We start from the raw sequence: 21,469 nt of genomic DNA, 5'->3' as shown, positions 1-21,469 counted from the left end.
GGCTTTGGTAACAAGGCCCAGACCTCGAACAGTTCACGTCTGTCGACTCTACTTTTTTTTTCAGAAAATCTACTCCTTCCGCCTTCCTCAGCTGGTGTGAATGTGGCTGGTGACAATGGAAGCCAGGTGGAAATGAAGACGCTAAGATTTGTGGGCATGATTCTGTTTCTCGTTCCCTCATATGCAAAGTCTAAGAACCAGAAATGGATAACAGTCTGTACCTACCTTGTGCCACTGATCAGGAGCACAGACAGTGCTACAGGAGTCTCAGTGTCAATGAATGTAATACACTGCTGCAGCATGTGATACATTTTACATTAAAAAAACTGCATCACCAGAGTTAACCAGTAAAGCTGTAAAATGTATGTTTTGGTTCCTATAATAGAAACACGTTGAAAATTTGCCTTGTGTCATCTGATATCATTCACAAATGGTTTAGGAGCTCGTTTAGCATTTTCACATGATCGCAGGGAGTACTTTCCTGTATCTCCCCTAAATCTAACAGTACTGGTCCAAATATATATAGATATGTATAGATTATATATTTTATTTATATATATAAAATATCCAAGTAAAAATGTAATACAGATACATCCCTATTTTGTTGAAGTCCAGATTCAACTCATTGTCTCTAACTCTCTCTCAAAGTGATTGGTCTTTTCAGTCCCCCTACTCTACCCTTCCACCAACAATCTATTGGCCCCACTTTATCCACTCCTGCTTTACCTGCCTGTAGCACAATGGTCCTGGGTCCTTGACCTAACTTTCTTCGATAAAATTAAATAAAATTTGATTGGGAAGTGCAAACAATTGTGGTGCGAATTTGAAAATTTCCTCTCCCCCTCCACCCGCTCCCTCATCATTCCTCCTTCCTGAGAACCTGCCCTTTAGTGATTGGCTCTGCCAAAGGGTGATCCAGTTTCGAAATGTTGGCTCTACTCTCTCTCTCTCTCTCTCTCCACGGATGCTGTCAGACCTGAGGTTCTCCAACATTTTTCTGTTTTTGTTTCAGATTCCAGCATCCGCAGTTCTTTGTGTTTACCTTTAGTGATAAGACCGTAAGACCATAAGACATAGGAGCAAAACTAGGTCACTTGGCCCATTGAGTCTGCTCCACCGTTCAATCACGGCTGACATTTTTGTCAACCCCATTCTCTTGCCTTTTCCCCATAACCCCTGTTCCCCTTATTAATCAAGAACCTATCTATCTCTGACACTCAATGATCTGGCCTCCACTATTTCCTGCAGCAAAGAGTTCCACAGATTGATTGACAAGATCTACTTGCTGGACTGTTATAGATTTCTGACCTTCATCCTTCAATAGATGCCCAGTGAGTGACAATTCGGGATGGGTCAGAGCTGGAAGAACTTAAACATTGCTCATTATTTGACAGGCAAGCCTCTTCTTTTTTTCAGTACATTTACGTTAGGCGTTCGCCTGACAGAGGCGATTATTTGAGTACACAGAAATGGAAGCCCTATACAAACCCCACCCCCCTCCCCCCCCCACCACTGCCAAAAATCCAATTCAACACTTCCAAATGGAAGGAGTTGATTAGATAAGGAGGTGCTGTAATATCTAAACAGAAACATAGCAAAAAAGGGCAAAGGGGTGAAACTGGATGGATGAATAAGCACGTTATCATGTCCGCGGAGAAATTGCTTTCTGATTCCCCATTTGAATTAAATTTGGATGATAAAAAAGAAAATAGGTTACGACTGGAAAATATACTGCGTGCTTCCAATTACTTGCTCTCTCTCTCCCAGATAATTGTTTTTTTTCCCCCACAATTCCATTTAATATGCCTGCTGCAATTTATTTATCGCTATCTTCAAATTGGAAGCAGTCAGCTCAAGACATTAAAACAAGAAAGGAGGACTATTAACATATTTATTTCAGTTGATATTTTTTACTTGGTAATGTTTTTGCCCATGTGAGAAGTCCCTTTCCCAAGTACTCTGTGCGATGTGAAAATGCCTTGGATAACTAATCTAATATTATTCATTTGGGTTCCTCTTTAGATTTGCATAGTTCTATCCAATATCTCAGCTGAGTGTATTTAAAATGAATCCTGGCCCCACGTGACCTCAGTGTTACACTACGATCCCTCTCGATGATACTTTTGTTACTGACGTATGCTGAGAATGATATCTGCTTGGGGCCTACGACTATTGCTGTTGGTGTATGTCCTCGTGCCTAAGGATTTTGTAGATGACCCAATAGAAAATATTGAAGATTAAAAAGGCTAGCGGAAAGCCGGCGCGTGCTACTGTGTCGATCTTCTTGGCTCTGTCAATGAAGAGTTTTCTCATATCGTCTTGGTTTTTTGGTGCAGGCTGGGGTGTGTTGATTGCCCCTTTAGCAGTGACTCCGTCTTTCGCCTGTAGGCAAGGTCCCACCCCATATGCGGTGAAGCTAAAGCGACTTTCTCTCACTTCATCGTCCTGTGAAGGTAGCAAAGTGTTCAGGTTAACTCCAGACGAATGCGTGGCGCAAAAACAACATTACTGCCACAGGGTGCCAATCTACAATTCTGAACTGCTCGTTTCCCCAAAGGAGGTGCAGAAAGATTTCTGTTTAATTTTTCTTTAAATGTATTCGTGGGAGGTAGGCATCGCTGGCTGGCCAGCATTTATTGCCCATCCCTAGTTGCCCGGGGGCCAGTTGAGAGTCAACCACATTGCTCTCACTCTGGAGTCACACGTCAGCCAGACCAGGTAAGGGTGGCAGATTTCCTTCCCTAAATTGAGCCAGATGGGTTTTTCTGGCAATGGTTTCAGGAGATTCTTAATTCCAGATTTTTTGTAATTGAATTCAAATTTCACCGTCTGCCGTGGCGGGATTCGAACCCGGACACCCAGAACATTAGCTGAGTTTCTGGATTAGTAGTCATAAAGTAAGGTTAATTTATTAGTCACAAGTAGGCTTAGATTAATACTGCAATTAAGTTACTACGGAAATCCCCGAGTTGCCTCACTCCAGTGCCTGTTCGGGTACAGTAAGGGAGAATTTAGCCTGGCCAATGCATCTAACCAGCATGTCTTTCAGACTAGAATCATAGAACCCTACAGTGCAGAAAGAGGCCCTTTGGCCCATCGAGTCTGCACCGACCACAATCCCACCCAGGCCCCACCCCCATATCCCTACATATTATCACCCACTAATCCCTCTAACCTAAGGATCTTAGGACACTAAGGGGCAATTTTAGCATGGCCAATCAACCTAACCCGCACATCTTTGGACTGTGGGAGGAAACCGGAGCACCCGGAGGAAACCCACGCAGACACGAGGAGGATGTGCAAACTCCACACAGACAGTGACCCGAGCACGGAATCGAACCCAGGTCCCTGGAGCTGTGAAGCAGCATTGCTAACCATTGTGCTACCGTGCCTCCCATACTGATAAAACCTTGCCTCCCCTGTGTGTTTTTTCTTAAAATTCAAACCATCAGAAATACAATTTATGGGACATTCTGTCCTGTGTTATAACTTAGGGGAGGCGGTGTCATAGTGATATTGTTGCTGGACTAGTAATCCAGAAACACGGGCTAACGCTCTGGGGGCCTGGGTTCAAATTCTACTATCGCAGATGGTGAAATTTGAATTCAGTAAAGAAAATTGGAATTAAAATTCTAATGGTGAGTATGAAACCATTGTCGATTGCTGTAAAAACCAATCTGGTTCACTAATGTCCTTTAGGGAGGGAAATCTGCCGTCCATAACTGGTCTGGCCTACATGTGGCTCCAGACCCACAGCAATGTGGTTGACTCTTAACAAAAATGCCCTCCCATTGCTGGCCCAGTCAGCGATGCCCACATCCCATGAACGAATAATAACAAAAAGTCTAATTTTCAGAAATTGTGTGTTTACGCAAACCACTCCTGTCTGTCACATTTCCACACTTTGTCCATAATCTTATCCAAGAATTTTATTTTCCATTTCTAACTGATGTTTTTCAGTAACATATTTCAGTTTAACCCTTTGTTTTCTTTAAAGCGGGTTTCTCTCCATTTATATTTGACATTGTATATTGTTTGCTTTTAGTTTTAGTCAGTATTAGTCAGTGGTTAGATGGCAAAGGGAAATCAAATTATCAATATTGAGTCATTTCAATATTTTGGAGTGTGTGTATTTATTGAAGTACAGTTGAGATCTCATTGAAAACTCAGCGCTAAGTCATGGAGATGATTCTGAAGGCTAGAATCAGTTCGGTTGCAATGTTGACATTGTGATGACACAACAGAAGCCTAGGCAAGATCATACCTCTCAACTGTACAATATGTCCATCTCACCCACTTCTGATACAATCTCGTAAGCTCTCTCTCTTTATCTCTATCCCTATCTCTCTCCAGAGACAGTAGTATTAGTAGTATTATTGAGTTCTATATCTCTCTAACATGTATTCCAGCACCGGTCTGAGACTCATTTCACTTGGGATGTTCAATGACCATTACAGAATCACAAGCATTTCATTTGGCTGTGGAGTCCAGGCCAACTTTAAACTTGGAGCTCAGCCAGATGCTAAAGAGCATCTCTCCCAGAATAGGGTAGCGGAAATCTGGAAATCTCTCCGCCAACAAAGTTTGTTATCATAGAATCCTATAGTGCAGGAGCAGACCATTCGGCCCATCAAGTCTGCACTGACCACATTCCTACCAGGCCCTATTCCCACAAACCCACATATTTACCCTGCTAACCCCTTGACATCTCGGCAATTCAGCATGGCCAATCAATCTAACCCACACCTCTTTGGAGTGTGGGAGGAAACCCACGCAGACACGGGGAGAATGTGCAAACTCCACACAGACAGTGACCCAAGCCGGGAATCGAACCCAGGTCCCTAGAGATGTCAGGCAGCAGCGCTAACCACTGTGCCACCCCATAACTAGTGGCACTCAATGTTGCTGAGGCTTGAGCTGGGGATCGTGAACTGAAGCTGTCAAAACCGTGACAGAAGAATTATTATTCGACAAGGGAATCGAAGGTGATTGCAACCTATGCTGTTAGGCGCAGCTGAGATGGGGCTAAGATGCAAATCAACCATGATCTAAACAAAGCTGAAAGGTCCCCTCTCCTTCCTATATGCTTTCCTCTCTTACCTGCCTTTATCTTGATTGATTGAAATCATGATGGGGAATTCTTCTCAAGGACATTTAGGAATGGACAATAAATGTGCAAATCCCACAAATGAATTGAAAAGAATTCTTATATCATGTGATTTTAAAAAATTAAGAGAATTAATTAATCATCAGGGTTGTTAGGCAAATTGATGATATTTATATAACAGATTATTCCCAAATCTAACAGGCCGGGGAATAGAAGTAGGCTTTGTAATTTCTAAATTATGCCTATATTTTTCCCTGTAATTTTAGCTCCCGTTTATCTCATCTAGCACCAACTCATCCATGTTTTCTGGTTCCAAGGCAGTGATAGGACCCTGTCGCCACTCTTCATATCACCCTGGTGAAGTTCAGCTAAACTAAAGATGGGTATAGAGGGATATGGGCTAAATGCAGGCAATTGGGATTAGCTTACTGGTTGACAAAAAAAAAGAGCAACATGGGCAAATTGGGCCGAAGGGCCTGTTTCCATGCTGTAACTCTCTCGCTTGGGTGAGGTTCATAAAATCCCACCCGAGGCCAACGGAGAATTCTGTTGTGCGAGACGCTCCCACCCCGATTCCAGGGTGGACGTGGTGGTAAAATTCCAGCCTATGGCTCTATGAACTCAGCACAGATAAAGGGCCAGATTGGGCTTTCCCATGGTACCATGGCACATGGTCCATCCGCATAATGGATTGGGCTCCAATCGCTTTGTTTGTTCACACAGGGTGGGAAAACAAAGCATAATGGGTCAAAACAAAGCTGTAGAGGTCACTTCCAAATGTTCAAACGTTGACACAGTTGGGAGTTATAGGTTGCTGGAGATCATTTCTCTCTAAAGGTGATGGCTGATGACCGACCTTTATGAAGAGGCAAGGTAGGGGTAGGTTTTAGGGAAGATATTTCCACACATTTTTTGGGGGCGGGTTGGGGGGGGGTGGTTTGGGGGGGGTGTGGTGGTGGAACCAAATCGATTATCAACATAGGACAGTTATTAGTAAATTCAGTCAGGAATTCAAGAGCATTTTCTTTTACCCAGTGAGTGGTGAGAAAGCAGAACTTGTTACCACAAAACAGGGAAGTATGGATGTACTAAGAGGAAAGCTAAATAAGGGGAAAGGAGTGGAAGGTTATGGTGACAAGGTTTGAGACGTGCAGCATTGATGCAGGTATAGACCATTTAAATCAAATGGCTTGAGTGTGTGCTGTTCATTCGATGTATTCTTCCAGAATGGTTTCTACATCATTCTGCTGCATCTCAAGGTGGTCTGATGAATATGCATAGAGATCAGCCAGATTGTGCGGAGGTTGCCCAGCCATTCTAGAGAGAGGGGATGAGTTGGGTAGACGAATCCCTCAACCGTGCTCTAGCATACAGTCCAAAGATGTACAGGTTAGGTGGATTGGCCATGCTAAATTGCCCCTTAGCGTCAGTGGGAGCTAGCAGGGTAAATACATGGGGTGACAGGCATAGCTCCAGGTTGGGATTGTTGTAGGTGCAGGCTCAATGATTCGAATGCCCTCTTTCTGCACTGTCAAGATTCTATGCTTCTCTGATTCCATACCTCACACCATCTACTTAGGAGGGTGGATAATAGGGTATGACTTTTTTTTAACACAGAGGGTGGTAAGTGCCTGGAATGCACTGCCAGAGAAGGCGGTGGAGGCAGATACAACAGCCACTTTTAAGAGGTATCTTGTCGGATACATGAATAGGCAGGGAATAGGAGGTAAAAGGTCTTTAAGTTTAGAAAGGCGTCATGCATTGGCATAGGCTTGGTGGGCCAAAGGGTCTGTTCCTGAGCTGTATTGCTCTTTGTTCTGTCTGCCCACTTGCTTTGGGAGTGGTTTGTATTTCAAACAGGGTGCAAAGGAATAGGAATAAATAAAGTGGGGAGGAAATTAATGAGGTGGAAGTTGAAATGCTGCCGTGCCACACAATAACAAATGTGTTAACACAACCCTATGAATTCGATGTTATTTTAACATGCTTATTAAAATAACAGGAATGAATTCATACGGAGATATTGTTATCACACAAGGGCAGTTTCAATCCAAAAGCCCTCTATCGCTCACATTGCTGTAGACTTTCTTACCCAGATTTAATGGCAATAGCTCTATATTAATTTAAGCTGGACTAAATCAACAGTAGAGCTGTTAACTAAACCAAACCAAAAGGTGTCTTTAAATTGATTCATATCTGGAACGTTAAATATTATTTTAGAAAAGGCGGACATGTTTGGTTTTCAATTTTTTGCTTCCTGGCTGGAACAGTTCCTTCTGTTTGTCAGAATTGATGATAGGTCCTGTTACGTTACTGATCACAGCACATTAAGCCATACTTTGCAAGCACTTCCAACTGGAAAATCACCACTGTCTCTTTTTCTCTCGCATGAGATCAGTACCGACAGCCACACGATCCTAGCAGCACATGCAAAATCGGCGGAGCTCCAGTCAGATCACAAAAGAACGATTTGAGAGCATAAAATGAGTTAGTGTTGACACCGAGACACTCAATGGGGACAAGAAACAGAATGAGTCGACACAAGGGGGAGGGGGTGGGATCTACCACATACTTCACATTCGGGTTAAAATAAAAATCTCATATTCTGCTCCTCAAATCAGACACAGTTCCCTAAGGTACCTCTCCTGTCATCAAACCCCAAAGCAGGGGTTCCAATTACGTTCACCCGTGACTTGCAAATTTGAGTGACTTAAATTGGTCGTGGCCCGAGGTTTGCAGGGGGCTGCTCATTGTCTCCACTGGTTGTACTGAACTCAGACAAAGCTCTATCGCCCTCTGGTGATCCCAAATAAAATGCTCCAGATGCTGAGGATGACAATGAGGTGGGGAGGGGCTGGTGAGGGGCGCGGTGCGGGGGTGGCGGGGGGAGGTGGGGAAAGAAATTTATTCCATACGAGGAAGCATTTGAACAAGGCTTATTTTCAAATCATGCTGCACTTTTTTGGTAATGGAAGGATTAACTTAGTAGAACTCTGAGACTATGCGTGACTCATCTCGACTGCTCTCTTTGAACACAAATAGTCCAAATTTTACTTAGAATCATAGAATCCTGACAATACGGAAAGAGGCCATCCGGCCCATCGAGCCTACTGTGCCATAGTGGGCGGCACAGTGGTTCGCACTGCTGCCTCTCAACACCAGGGACAATTCCAGCCTCACGTCACTGTCTGTGTGGAGTTTGCACCTTCTCCCCTGTGTTTGCATGGGTTTCCTCCGGGTGGCTCCGGTTTCCTCCCACAGTCGAAAGATGTGCCGGTTAGGTGGATTGGCCATGTTAGATTGACCCTAGTGCCAGGGGGATTAGCAGGGTAAGTATATGGGGTCATGGGAATAGGGCCTGGGTGAGATTATGGTCGGTTCACACTCGATGGGCCAAATGGCCTTCTTCTGCATATAGGCATTCTATAATTCAATCATGGCTGATAAGTTTCTCAACCCCATTCTCCCGCCTTTTCCCCATAACCTTTGATCCCATTACCAATCACGAACCTACCTAACTCTATCCTAAATACACTAATGACTTATAAACTCATGGGTATCTATCAGTCTTGGAACCACAGGATCCTACAGTGCAGAAGAGGCCCTTCAGTCCATCAAATCTGCACTGATGCATGAAAGGCTCCAACCTGCCTGCCTAATTCCACTTGCCGGAACTTGGCCATCGCTTTGAATGTTATGACGTGCCAAAGACTCATCCAAGTATTTTTTAAGATGTGAGACATTCCACCTCCACCACCCTCCCCGGCAGCACATTCCAGACCGTCAGCACCCCTTTGGGTAAAAACATTTTTCCTCAAATCCCTCCTAAACCTCCCACCCCTCACTTTTAACTTGTGTCCCCTCATAACTGACCCTTCAACTAAGGGAAACTGCTGCTCCCTATTCACTCTGTCCATGCCCCTCGTAATCTTGAACACTTCAGTCAGGTCGCTGCTTAATCTTCGTTGCTCAGAGAAAACAACCCAAGCCTACCCAACCTTTCTTCATAACTTAAATGAATTCTATGCAACATTCTGGTGAATCTCTTCTGCACCCTCTCCACTGCGATCATATCCTTTCTATAATGTGGCAACCAGAACTGCACACAGCACTCTAGCTGTGGCTTCACTAAAATTCTATACAACTCCATCATGACCTCTCTGGTTTTGTAATGTATACCTCAATTGATAAAGGCAAGGGTACCATATGCCTTTTTCACCACCCTATTAACCTGCCTTTCTGCCTTCAGAGATCTATGGACAAACACGCCAAGGTCCCTTTGTTCCTTGGGACTTCCCAGTCTCAGGCCCTTCACTGTATACTTCCTTGTCAAATGACTCCTTCCAAAGTGTATCACCTCACACTCTTCAGGGTTAAATTCTATCTGTCACTTATCTGCCCATTTGACCATCTTGTCTATATCTTCCTGTAACCCAAGACACTCAACCTCACTGTTAACCACTCAGCCAATCATCGGCAAACGTACTGATCCTATCCCCCACACAGTCATCTATGTCATTCATATAAGTGATGGACAATAGGGGCCCATCCTGGATCCCTGGGGTATGCCATTGGACACTGGCCTCCAGTCACTAAAGCAGGTATCTGTCACCAGCCTCTGTCTCCTACCACTAAGTCCAGTTCTCTCCGAGAGGGCTGACACATGTCACTGACTTAACATCTCTGGGAGTCTTCAATATCATGTTGCACCAAATAACTTTGAGACCTTGCTCAGCTCATTGCTGTCAATTTAGACTTATTTGAAGATCTCCCCTCACTGATTAATGAAAGATTGGAGCAGGTCCTGACAGATTGTTAGACACAGTTTATTCAATGGGTAGGAATGAGTCACTGAAAAAAAAATAAGGGAGTGACACATTAAATGTTGTTAATTCGTACTGAACCACATCGCATGTGCAGGGGTAAAACAGCAGGACTGTGGCCATTTTCATATTGAACTAAATGCTTAGTAACAGAAGGAGAACCAGCAACAATTACATTTTAAATTGCCTTACACTGCGGTATAAAAACAGCTGCAAAATCAATTCCTCATATGGTTTTATCAATAAAATTGCTTGAAATAGGGTAGGAAGGAGTATGCGTGGTGTGTGCCAATATCAGCAATGGACCTTCATTCCTGTAATTTTTCTTTCAATTTATTTGTGAGACAAGGGCATCACTGGCTGGCATTTGTGATCCATATGGGTTTTTCCAACAATCAACAATGCCTTCATGGTCATCATTAGATTCTTAATTCCAGATTTTTTTTTATTGAATTTAAATTCTACCATCTGTCGTGGCAGGATTTGAACCCAGGCGTTCGGGACATTAGCTGAGTTTCGGGATTAATCAGTAGCTGATTGAGAAACATGGAAGGAGGCGGAAGCACCGCCCCACTCCCCACCCCCCCCCCCCCCCCAACCGCCACTGCCCCCCCCTTATTGCTGACTCTACTCACCACCCACTTCCCATGACCCCCATCACGTGAGAGACTAGTAAATGTTAACGATCGACTGACTTGGGAGTCCCTGTACAAAAACACAAGGTTAAAATGCAAGTACAGCAAGCAATTAGTAAGGGAAATAAGTTAGCCTTTATTGCAAAGGAGATAAAATATCAGGCTAATGAAGTCTGTAATTGCTTTAGCCTTTGCTATGAGCACACCCAGTCGCTGTACACTATTGGTGTACCATTTTGGTTTTCTCACCTAAGGGAGCATATACTTGCCTTGGAGAGAGTGCAACAAACATTGGCTGGGTGGCTTCCTAGGGCAGGGAGCTGTCTTGTGAGGAGCTATTGAGTAGAATGCACCTATATTGACTTTGGTCGGTTTTCTTGCCTTCTCTGCTCTAAAGGCAACAAATCCTTGTTGCCCACATTATCAGTGAGAAGGAGAACGGGATGAGGGCATAATGAGCAGCTAATCTGTTAGGAAGGAATACTAGGGAAGTTTGCTTGCCATAAGAAGAAAAATTAATTTGCAAAATCAATGCATGAACTGAACTGACTTATCAAACAGTCAACAATGCTACTATCAGATGAAGAAATGATGGACTTAGGACAGGTAAAAACAATATTGGCAACAGGTTGGAATAGGAGTAAGATACATTAATAATTTACTATCTCAAATGTGGTTAGTAAATCGCTAGGAATTGTGCAGGTGAATGTAAGTATGAAGTGTTTATTCTCTAAGCATGCTGCAGAGTGTGAATATAAAGCTGTTTGGACCTACTGCAGTCAATGGTAAAAAACTATCGTCTGAGCAGACGGAACATAGAGGATCATAGAGTCATAGAGCACTACAGAATGGAAACAGGCCCTTTAGCCCAACCGGTCTATGCCAACCATGGTGCCCCTCTCAGCTAGTCCCAGTTGCCCATGTTTGGATGATATACCTCTAATCCTTTCCCATCCACATACTTATCCAAATGCTATTGAAATTTTGCTATTGTATTTGCCTCAACCACTTTCTCCAGCAGCAAATTCCGTATCCACACCACACTCTGCATGAAGAAGTTGCCCCTCAGGTCCATTTTAAATCTTCCCCGTCTCACGTTAAATCTGTGCCCTCTAGATTTCAACGCCACCACCCCCCCCACCCTGGGAACAAGATGATGTGAGTTCATCCTATTTATGCCCCTCGTGATTCTATACACCTCAAAAAGGTCACCCCTCATTCTCCTACAGTCCAAGGAATAAAGTTCTAGCCTGGCCAACCTCTCCCTATAACTCAGGCCTATAACTCAGGCCCACCAGTCCTGACAACATTCTCATAAATCAGCTTTGCACTCTTTCAGGTTTATCAATGTCTTTCCCATAATGGGGTGACCAAAACTGGACACAACACTCCAAGACTTGTGAAGGAGGAGGGGGATTAGGTGTTGAATGTGTTATTAATAATCAAAGCCTACTGACCCACATTGATAAAGATATGGTTAAAGTTTGCAGAGGGAATTTTGCTTTGTGTGTATGGCTGATTGCCTCCCTCTGTGATGACCCCAAAATTGAAGAAGTTGCCTCTGTGCTGAAGAAGTAGGCAATCTTCCAAGTATTTGTCTCCAATTCCTCTCTCACCCCTTTGATGGAAAGTGTTAATTATTCCAAGGAGTGCATTCAGCACACGAGAGAGGAATTTCAGACAAATCATTGATCTGTTCATGAATATCCCACAGCTTCATTTTGGGGCGAATGGAAAAGACATTAAAAAAAATCTCAAAGAGCAATAATTGTTTGACACTTCTGAACAGAGTCCATCTGTTAATAGCTCATTTGTTTCACTGGCATTAATTTACCAATCATAGAATCCCTACTGTACAGAAGGAGGCCACTCAGTGCATTGAGTCTGCACCAACTACAATCCCACCCAGGCCGTATTCCTGTAACCCCATACAGTTACCCTACCAATCCCCTGACACTAAGGGTCAATTTAGCATGGCCAATCAACCTAACCTGCACATCTCTGGTCCTCTGATCATTGATCAAAATCTGATTATTATCCTACAGAAATGTATTGTTAAAAAGTAGAACCCCGATGTGCCATCCCTGTTAGCCCACTTGGCAATATCTAATATGGTGCTGATTAATAAGATTTAGAAGCTTCTAGACCCAATTGATAATTCGTTCCTGGGTGTGTGTTGGGACCTTTGGAATTGTTTTTTGTACCATTGACTTAGAGAGAGGTAATGTCTGCTGGCGTTCTCCCTCTTGCTGTAAAGTGCTCCCATTGCAAATTGCATCAAGCCTCCTTGACAAGCAACACCCGGACCTGTAATGTCTCTGACCCTAAAAGGACAATGGTGGTCACCATCAGCTTCAAGTTCCCCAGCAGGTCACACACCACTCCAACTTGGAAACATATCAACGTTAGTTCATCAACACCAAGTCAATACCTTAGAACGCCACACCAAATGGGGCTGTGGGAGTGGCTTCACCATGTGGACTGGAATAGTTTGAGGTGGTGGCTCACCACCTAGCGATGAGCAATGAATTCTAGCCTTGCCAGTTATGCCCATATCCTGAGAATTAAACAGTCAATGGGTCAGAGGGCCTCTTTTTGTGCCGTAAAACTCTACAACTGTATGAAATTAAGTTAGGCTGTGAAGGCCACATTTGGAGGGATAATATGTTAGCACCCACTGTCAAAGCTCAACTACAAGGGACTACCACTGCTAAGGTCCTCTTAATGCCTTTGGAACCATAAAACAACACTTTTAAAAGAGGATGAGGTAAAACAGAGTTGATAAATGAATTCCCAATCCTTACTCTCCCAGTGAGTTTCTGATCAATAGTACAATCAGGTCCAAGTCCACCCACTGAAGTTGCCATTCTGCTCCGAGATTGTGATGGGGTATTATCATCCCAATACTCTGACTGCTGCGTCCAACATGGAATCACCAACTCAATTCTCAACTCAACCACTGACAGAGTTCACCTCTCAAAAGCTTTAATGCTTTCTTATTTCGCCGGCCACATCCCAATAGATGAGAAATAATCACCTGCATTGCCCCGTCAATCCCCTTGCGCAAGTTTACCAAAAGAGACTTGTCTCTTCGTGAATTGTGGAGAAAAAACCCATTCAGACTGCATATTCCATGTGCTTTCGAAGGTTAACACCAGATAAGTAATGATCTCATTTATATCAATATCTTCCAGCAACTTGCACAATCAGGTAATGGGCCAGCAGACTTCAAGATGCATACTGAAAATGATGAAATGGGACATTCATCTATCAACGTGAAGCCCCTTCATCTGGTATTTCCTGCCTGCTATTGAAACAGAGGCAACAGGCACTCACTTTCAACTAGATATATCAGCTTGACTTCAATAGCACAGTGGAATTTCTGGGAATGCTTTTCATTTGTCCACAGGATGTGGGCCTCACCGGTGAGGCCAGCATTTATTGCCCAAACCAAATTGCCATTGAACTGAATGGCTTACTCGGCAATTTTGGAGAGCAGTTAAGACTCAACCACATAGGTGGCACAGCGGCACAGCGGTTAGCACTGTTGCCTCACAACGCCAGGGACCCGGGTTCGATTCCGGCCTCGGGTCACCGTCGGTGTGGAGTTTGCACACTCTCCCAGTGTCTGCATGGGTTTCCTCCGAGTGCTGCGGTTTCCTCACACACACTAAAAATGTGCAGGTTAGGTTGATTGGCCATGCCAAATTGGCCCATTGTCCCGGGATTAGCAGGGTAACTATGTGGGGTCACGAGGATAGGCCCTGGGTGGGATTGTTGTCGGTGCAGGCTTGATGGGTTGAATGGTCTCCTTCTGCACTGTAGGGATTCTGTGATTTCTGTGGGCTTGGACTCACAGAAAGTCAGACCATAAGGACGGCAGATTTCTTGCCTTAAAAAAACATTAGTGAACCAGATGGGCTTTTATGACAATCGTCATCATTAGACTTTTAATCCCAGATATTCATTGAATTCAAATTGCACCATCTGCTGTGATGGGAGACCATTACTCTTGGTCTCTGGATTGACAATACCCACATTGACAACAGCTGCTGTCTCTCCTGCTGCAGTGTGATACCACAAACCCTGATTTCATTCCAACTCAGAACAGAATATGAACTGCTTGATGAATCAGACAAATGAACAGTTTATCAGGTTTATTGAACTTATTTCACAGCTTGGAACAGCCGAGAATCTTTATTCAATTCAGGTGGACATGACTCATTACAAAGATAGCATTCAGAATGTGAAGGAGCGATCAGGTGTTGTTACGAATGCCTGACTTTACAAGATGCATATGTTTTAAACTGTCTTCCTTTAATTCAAAGTAAATTGGAGAGACGAAGGTGGCGTCTTTTGAAATCACCTGGAGATAAGCCATAGAATCATAGAGTCCCTACAGTGCAGAAGGAGGCTGTTTGGCCCATCAAGTCAGGGTGGCACAGTGGCACAGTGGTTAGCACTGTTGCCTCACAGCGCACAGTTTCCTCCCGCAGTACAAATGACCTGCTGGTTAGATGCATTGGCCATGCTAAATTCTCTCCCAGTGTACCCGAACAGATGCTGGAGTGTGACGACTAGGGGATTTTCATAGTAACTTCACTGCAGTATTAACGTAAGCCTACTTGGGCCAAATAAATAAACTTTAAAAATTCTGCACCGACTCTCTGACCGAGCCTCTTACCCAGGTCCATCCACCTCCCAGTCCCCGTAACCTCATTCATTTACTCCACTAATCCTCCTAACCTCCACATCTTGGGACATTAAGGGACAATTTAGTACGGACAATCCACCTATCCTACACATCTTTGGAGAGTGGGAGGAAATCAGAGAGTGCAGAGGAAATCTATGCAGACAAGGGGAGAACATGCAAACTCCTCACAGTCACCCAAGGCTGGAATTGAACACAGGTCCCGGGTGCTGTTATGCGGCAGCTCTAACCACTGTGCTGCCGCGCATGTTAAATCTGCCTGGGGACAACCCCATGTGAGTTGCATGTGATGGAGTCAGAAACTAAGATTAAAAGCAATTGAAAGCAGGGTGGAAGTTTATCATCTCAATTCAAATGACATTGCAGCTGCTTTTGCTGGGTATGGGCTCAATGGGCCCAATTTTAACAGGCACAAAAACATGGTAAAGTCGGGTGTGAGGGATTATATGATTCTACAAATGAATGTTTAACCATTTACTTGCAATATCAATGGGTTAATGAGGATGAAAATAATCTGGGTGATATTGGAATAGTGTAGGTTAGATGGGCTTTGGATTGGTTTCACAGGTCGGCAAAACATGGAGGGCCGAAGGGCCTGTACTGCGCTGTAATGTTCTATGCACTATATAATAGAAAATGTGTGAGAGCAAAAGTGTTGTCCCTTTAAAATCACCTATATTGTCTTTTTAGATGAAGAGAATGGAAATTTAAACTGTACCAAACACGCACCTTCTCATTTGTGTGTCTCACTCCCTACACCTACAGTGACGCTCCATGTGCAGTGATTAATCTAACTATATTCCCTTTTCACTAAGATGGGCAAAATGGTGCTGAGTGCTGCTAAGGGGCAGAGTACTGGGTGTTGGTGTTGTGTGGGAGAGGGTGGGCTGTGAAAATTCTGACCACAGGAAAGGGTTCTCAGTTCCTGTCACAGTCAGCCTGCAGTGGCTGGTAAAATTGTTTTAAACTTTATTTATTAGTCATGAACAGGCTTACATTAACACTGCAATGAATTTACTGTGAAAATCCCCTAGTTGCCACACTCCAGCATTTGTTTGGATACACTGAGGGAGAATTTAGCATGGCCAATGCACCTAACCAGCACATCTTTCCGACTGTGGGAGGAAACAAGTACCTGAAGGAAACCAACGCAGTCACGGGGGGGAATGTGCAAACTCCACACAGACAGTGACCCAAGCCAGGAATCGAACCTGGATTCCTGGAGCTGTGAGACAGCAATGCTAACCACTGTGCCACCGTGCCACCCAGACCAACACGTACAAAGAGAGGTTGAAAGAAAAACGTTCGGTCGCTCAAAAACTGCGCCAGGGAAAATGGAAACAAAGCACATCTTAATCCCCGCAGAGAATGGGGCCTGTGTTGAGAAAATATTTTCTTGTTTGCATTTTATTTTGTGTGTGGCTGTTCCTTTACTTTTTCAATCTTGGTGGAGATGTGCTTCGCTCTGAGCCTGAAAAGCTGATTAAATATGGGACTGTTTGAATCAGTAGATCACTTGAATTAGCCTCCCGAATACAAGTGGAGAGTATTGCAAACGAACAACCACATTGGCAGAAAGACGATGCTTGCTCAAGACTTAATCCAAATAGAAGAAACATATTATCTGTTAAATATATAATCAGTTGTATCGACTGTAACAAAAACTACCATCTGTGCACACCATATGTGGCAGCTACTTGTGGCCTCTTCTGTTGGAACAGTTTGCAAAGGTAAAGATTCCCCATATTTTGTGATCCTTTCGAAAATGTGATCCAGTGCGGAACATTCCCTCACGCATTACTGCAGCAAATGTGAAAGCGCCGGCACTCACTTCTGGTGTTCAGTTATAAACATTCGTAAAATACATCATTCAGGCCCAAAACATCTATTTCCACTTGTGTTGCCTCCAAAGTTTTCTGACATTGTGTAATTATTCCCTTCGAGCATCTTCTTAAATGACTCATTTTCAACAGATAAAACCCACCTGACTGAACCTCGAAATGGCTTGAACTGAGATCATCCCAAGTGTCAATTTATACGGACGCAAAGGTCTAACAATCAATTGTAATGATTGCACAGTGTATTAAATATCAAACACTTTATCGCTAACTATCTATCAGAAACAGTCTATCTAAGTACAGGCAAATTCCTATCTATCTTTGTTAGTCTCTCTGACTATTTTGCTATCTATCTAGCTATCAATATTGTGATTCCTATCTACATCGTTAGACTCCTTGCTGTGATTTCTATTGTTCATTTTCCATTGAGGTGGTCATGCTATATTTGATTTTTCACGCTTTCCATAATTCCGAGAAGTCAATGTGAGTGGAGGGAAGCGCAAATGTTTCTTTTAATCGTTCATCTCAGAAGATGAAAGGCAGCAAATGAATGGGAAAGATTCCTTCCAAGCCAGAGACCATCCTGAACTAGAAGTTGCCTTTCCTTCATAGTCACTGGTTCAGGATCTCCCATCTTAACAGCACAGTGAATGTGCTACACCAGATGGAATGGGAGAAGGGGGTCCACCACCATTGTCTCAAGGGCAGATAGAGATAGAAACATAGAAACTAGAAACAGGGGTCGGCTGTCCGGCCCTTTGAGCCTGCTCAGCCATTCATTTTGACTGTAGCTGATCATCAAATTCAATATCCTGATTCCTCACTTCCTCCCATATTCCTTGATCCCTTTAGCCCCAAGGGCTGCATCTAATTTCTTCTTGAAATCAGAGAATGTTTTAGTCTCATCTATAGAAAAATAATAGATGGGTAAATATACTGGTGTAGTCAGCAACGTTTGCATGCCACTAATGAATTAATAGTAATAATTTATTATTTTCTATTACTACTATCATAAACATTATAAAGATTAATGCATAGTCTTAAATTTGGGTTATTTACCAGGATTAGTCACTTAATTTTTTTTTTGATCGGAACTATTTAAGCACCACTTACATTTTCCTTATGTTTATCTCTTCCAGAAGTTAATCCCAACACATTAATATTACTCCTGATTTGAAAAATGGCAGCAAATAATTGCCTCCATGTACATACAGCCGTGCTATCTTCGAGAGTTGGGGGGGGTGGGGGGTGGGATTTTATGGCCTCACTCGGGCAGAGATTGTAAAATCCCACCCAAGACTAACGGTTCTGGGAACTTGGCCCGGCCTGATTCCGGAGGTCGGTTTTCAGCTGGAGTTTCTAGCCTAACAGATCCAATGTATTATGTTCATCGATTGGGAGGATCGGACTGTCCAGCTGTGTCGACAATGTTTCCGCTCATTACGTTTTTATAACTCGAGTTTTGGTCTCTTGGGAATCGAGGGATATGGGAGTTGGGACAGAGGCCAGACAGGATGGTATTGAATGGTAGAGCACGTTTAAAGTGTCATACTGTCTACTCCTGCCCCTGTTCGCTCTGCTTTTATACCTGTGTGCCCTTCAATTTGGAGAGTTGGAATGTCCACTCCTTGGTCTGCCACGTCTCCATCCTCAGTCAGGGGAATTAAAGTTTCAGGCCTTTATAGAAATCATAGAAATAGAAATCATAGAAACCCTACAGTGCAGAAAGAGGCCATTCGGCCCATTGAGTCTGCACCGATTACAATCCCATCCAGGCCCTACACCATATGCCTACATATTTATTCACTAATCCCTCTAACCTACACATCTCAGGACGCTAAGGGGCAATTTTTAGCATGGCCAATCAACCTAACCCGCACATCTTTGGACTGTGGGAGGAAACCGGAGCACCCGGAGGAAACCCACGCAGACATGAGGAGAACGTGCAAACTCCACACAGACAGTGACCCAAGCCGGGAATTGAACCCAGGTCCCTGGAGCTGTGAAGCAGCAGTGCCAACCGCTGTGCTACCGTGTATTTGCATTTGTGGGACATGGGCATCGCTGGCTGGCTCATCCCTTGTCGCCCTTGAACTGAATGGCTTGCTCGGCCATTTCTCAGGGCAGCCGAGAGTCAACCACATTGCAGTGGCTCTGGGGTAACGATGTGGCGATGCTGGCATTGGACCAGAAGTTCATCGGGCTGCTGATCCACAAGCTGCCCTTCCAGCTCCTGGAGCAGAAGATCAGCCGGTACTTCACGGCCAACCTGTGCTTCCGGAGCTGGGCAATCGTAGCCCTGCAGGAGGCCAGCGAGGCTTACCTGGCGGGGCTGTTCGAGGGCACCGACCTGCGTACCATCCATGCCAAGTGGGTAACCATCATGCCCAAGGGCATACGCCTGGCCTGGTATATCCGAGGACAGCACACTTGAATCTCCTTTTAGCTGTACAGAAATAACAAAAAAGTTTGGAAGCAGCCAAAATGACTGCCAAATGTGGAGGCAGCTGGTGGGAAAGGCACCCCTCAATTCTCTGATACTTTGGCACAGTTATGATAAAAGGAATGAAATAAAATACATCCCCTTGGCCCTCACATACCCTCACCCTCCCACATACTCCCTATGCCCAATCCATGCCAATGCATGCCAATATACGTCACCACCTACCCCCCATGGTCATTTGTAACCCATTTAAATTCCCAATAAAGAATGAATTTTTTAAAAATTCTATTCGTATTCCCACTTCAAAGATTTAATAAGAATTTGAAGCTGTCAATCAAACTGCAAACTGACATGTAACCCACTGTGATACGATATTGTGAAATCAGTCATGCAATGCTAATCCTTTAAATTTAGTCTTCAGAACTATCTAAAAGTGAAACAGCAAGCACTGATTTTTAAAAAAATACTACAGATAGTTTTGTCAAATGTTTAAACGGCAGGAGATTGAAATTCCTTGAGAGCTTGACACCTCCAGGGACAACTTCCTTGTTTGACGTTCCCAATTAACGCGGCAATTCTAATGTGTTTATTCACTTATATGCACAATCATGCCAAATTTTAACAATTCCAAAGGAATTGACCCCTTCCAAAGGGAACCCTAGTTCTCCCAGATGGCAACTGAACTCACAAAAGGTGTCCCAGAACTACATCCAAGAGATACTCTTATTCTCCAACTTACTCCGTTAAGTTTGATGCATGCAAGCCATGTGCTGTCCTTGCAAATATCAGATCAGACTGAAGGCAGCTGCAGTTTAAAATGTGCACCTGCTTCCATGGAATGTAGATGTCCACAATGTGATCCATCCCCCCCATCCCTGCGGAAATGGTGGGGATCTGGTTGGGGCTGGGACTTCCAGATTCAGACCTCTAAAGCCATTTTAGACATGCTGGGGCTCCTCTCCTTCTCCTAGAATCAGAGAATCTCTACAGTGTAGAAGGAGGCCATTTGGCCCATTGAGTCTGCACCAACACCAATGCTACCCCTCTCCCCGTAACTTCATATATTTACTCTTCTAGCCCCCTGACATTAAAGGGCAATTGAAAATGACCAATCCACCTAACCTACACATCTTTGCACTGTGGGAGGAAACTGGAGCACCCAGAGGAAACTCATGCAAACATGTAGACAGTGACCCGAGGCCCTGGCACTGTGAGGCAGCAGTGCTAACCACTGTGCCACCGTGTCACCCCCATCTGTGCAGCAATTCAGGCCTCACACTCCAGTGATGGGTATAGACATCCTTTATGCAGATTTCAATTAATTTTAAGAATTGTTAATTAGGATTTTCCCTGTCTTCTTTCACTATTGTTTCTCATGTTTATGATTTTTTTCTTCAATGCTGAATATATTCCCAGAATCATTCCCAAACCTGATGTAGATGTTTGGTTATATGAAATAAGGCAGCTTCAATTCTTACTCTCTTTATGATGTGGAGATGCTGGTGTTGGACTGGAGTGGGCACAGTAAGAAGTCTCACAACACCAGGTTAAAGTCCAGCCAGTTTATTTGGAATCATAAACTTTTGGAGCACGACTCCATCTGTTGAGTGGCTCCACTCACCTGATGAAGGAGCAGCGTTCCGAAAGCTTGTGACTCCAAATAAACCTGCTGGACTTTAAACTGATGTTGTGAGACTTCTTACCGTACTCTCTTTATTGTCTCGCCTGGATACTCTGCGAATAACTGAACGCTGTTAAAGGGCCTCTTCCAGTTGCCGAAGCCCTCTGCATTCCCACCAATTTCTGATCTTATTTCGTTTTGCAGTGCGCAACTTTAGAACAAAGGAAACAAAGAACAGTACAGCACAGGGACAGGCCCTTCGACCCTCCAAGCCTGTGTCTATACCATTGT

The 21,469-nt window shown here is 43.9% G+C and overlaps 1 protein-coding gene across 2 annotated transcripts in view; it reads right to left on the bottom strand.

Moving 5' to 3' along the window:
- Positions 1–1,518: 1,518 nt before the first annotated feature.
- The window catches only part of glra3 (glycine receptor, alpha 3), a 224,254-nt gene continuing 204,303 nt past the window's right edge, over positions 1,519–21,469 (bottom strand). For both annotated transcript variants that reach the window (XM_080189748.1, XM_080189749.1), the window contains one exon: positions 1,519–2,445. In XM_080189748.1, the coding sequence (XP_080045874.1) occupies positions 2,170–2,445 (276 nt within the window). In that variant the 3' untranslated portion in view covers positions 1,519–2,169. The remainder of the gene's footprint in view (positions 2,446–21,469) is intronic.

This window comes from Carcharhinus amblyrhynchos, chromosome 5 (genome assembly GCF_965287045.1).
Source record: "Carcharhinus amblyrhynchos chromosome 5, sCarAmb.v2.hapA, whole genome shotgun sequence".
Taxonomy (NCBI): domain Eukaryota; kingdom Metazoa; phylum Chordata; class Chondrichthyes; order Carcharhiniformes; family Carcharhinidae; genus Carcharhinus; species Carcharhinus amblyrhynchos.
The sequence above is the reverse complement of the archived record's forward strand: the minus strand, read 5'-3'. Positions and strand labels throughout refer to the sequence as shown.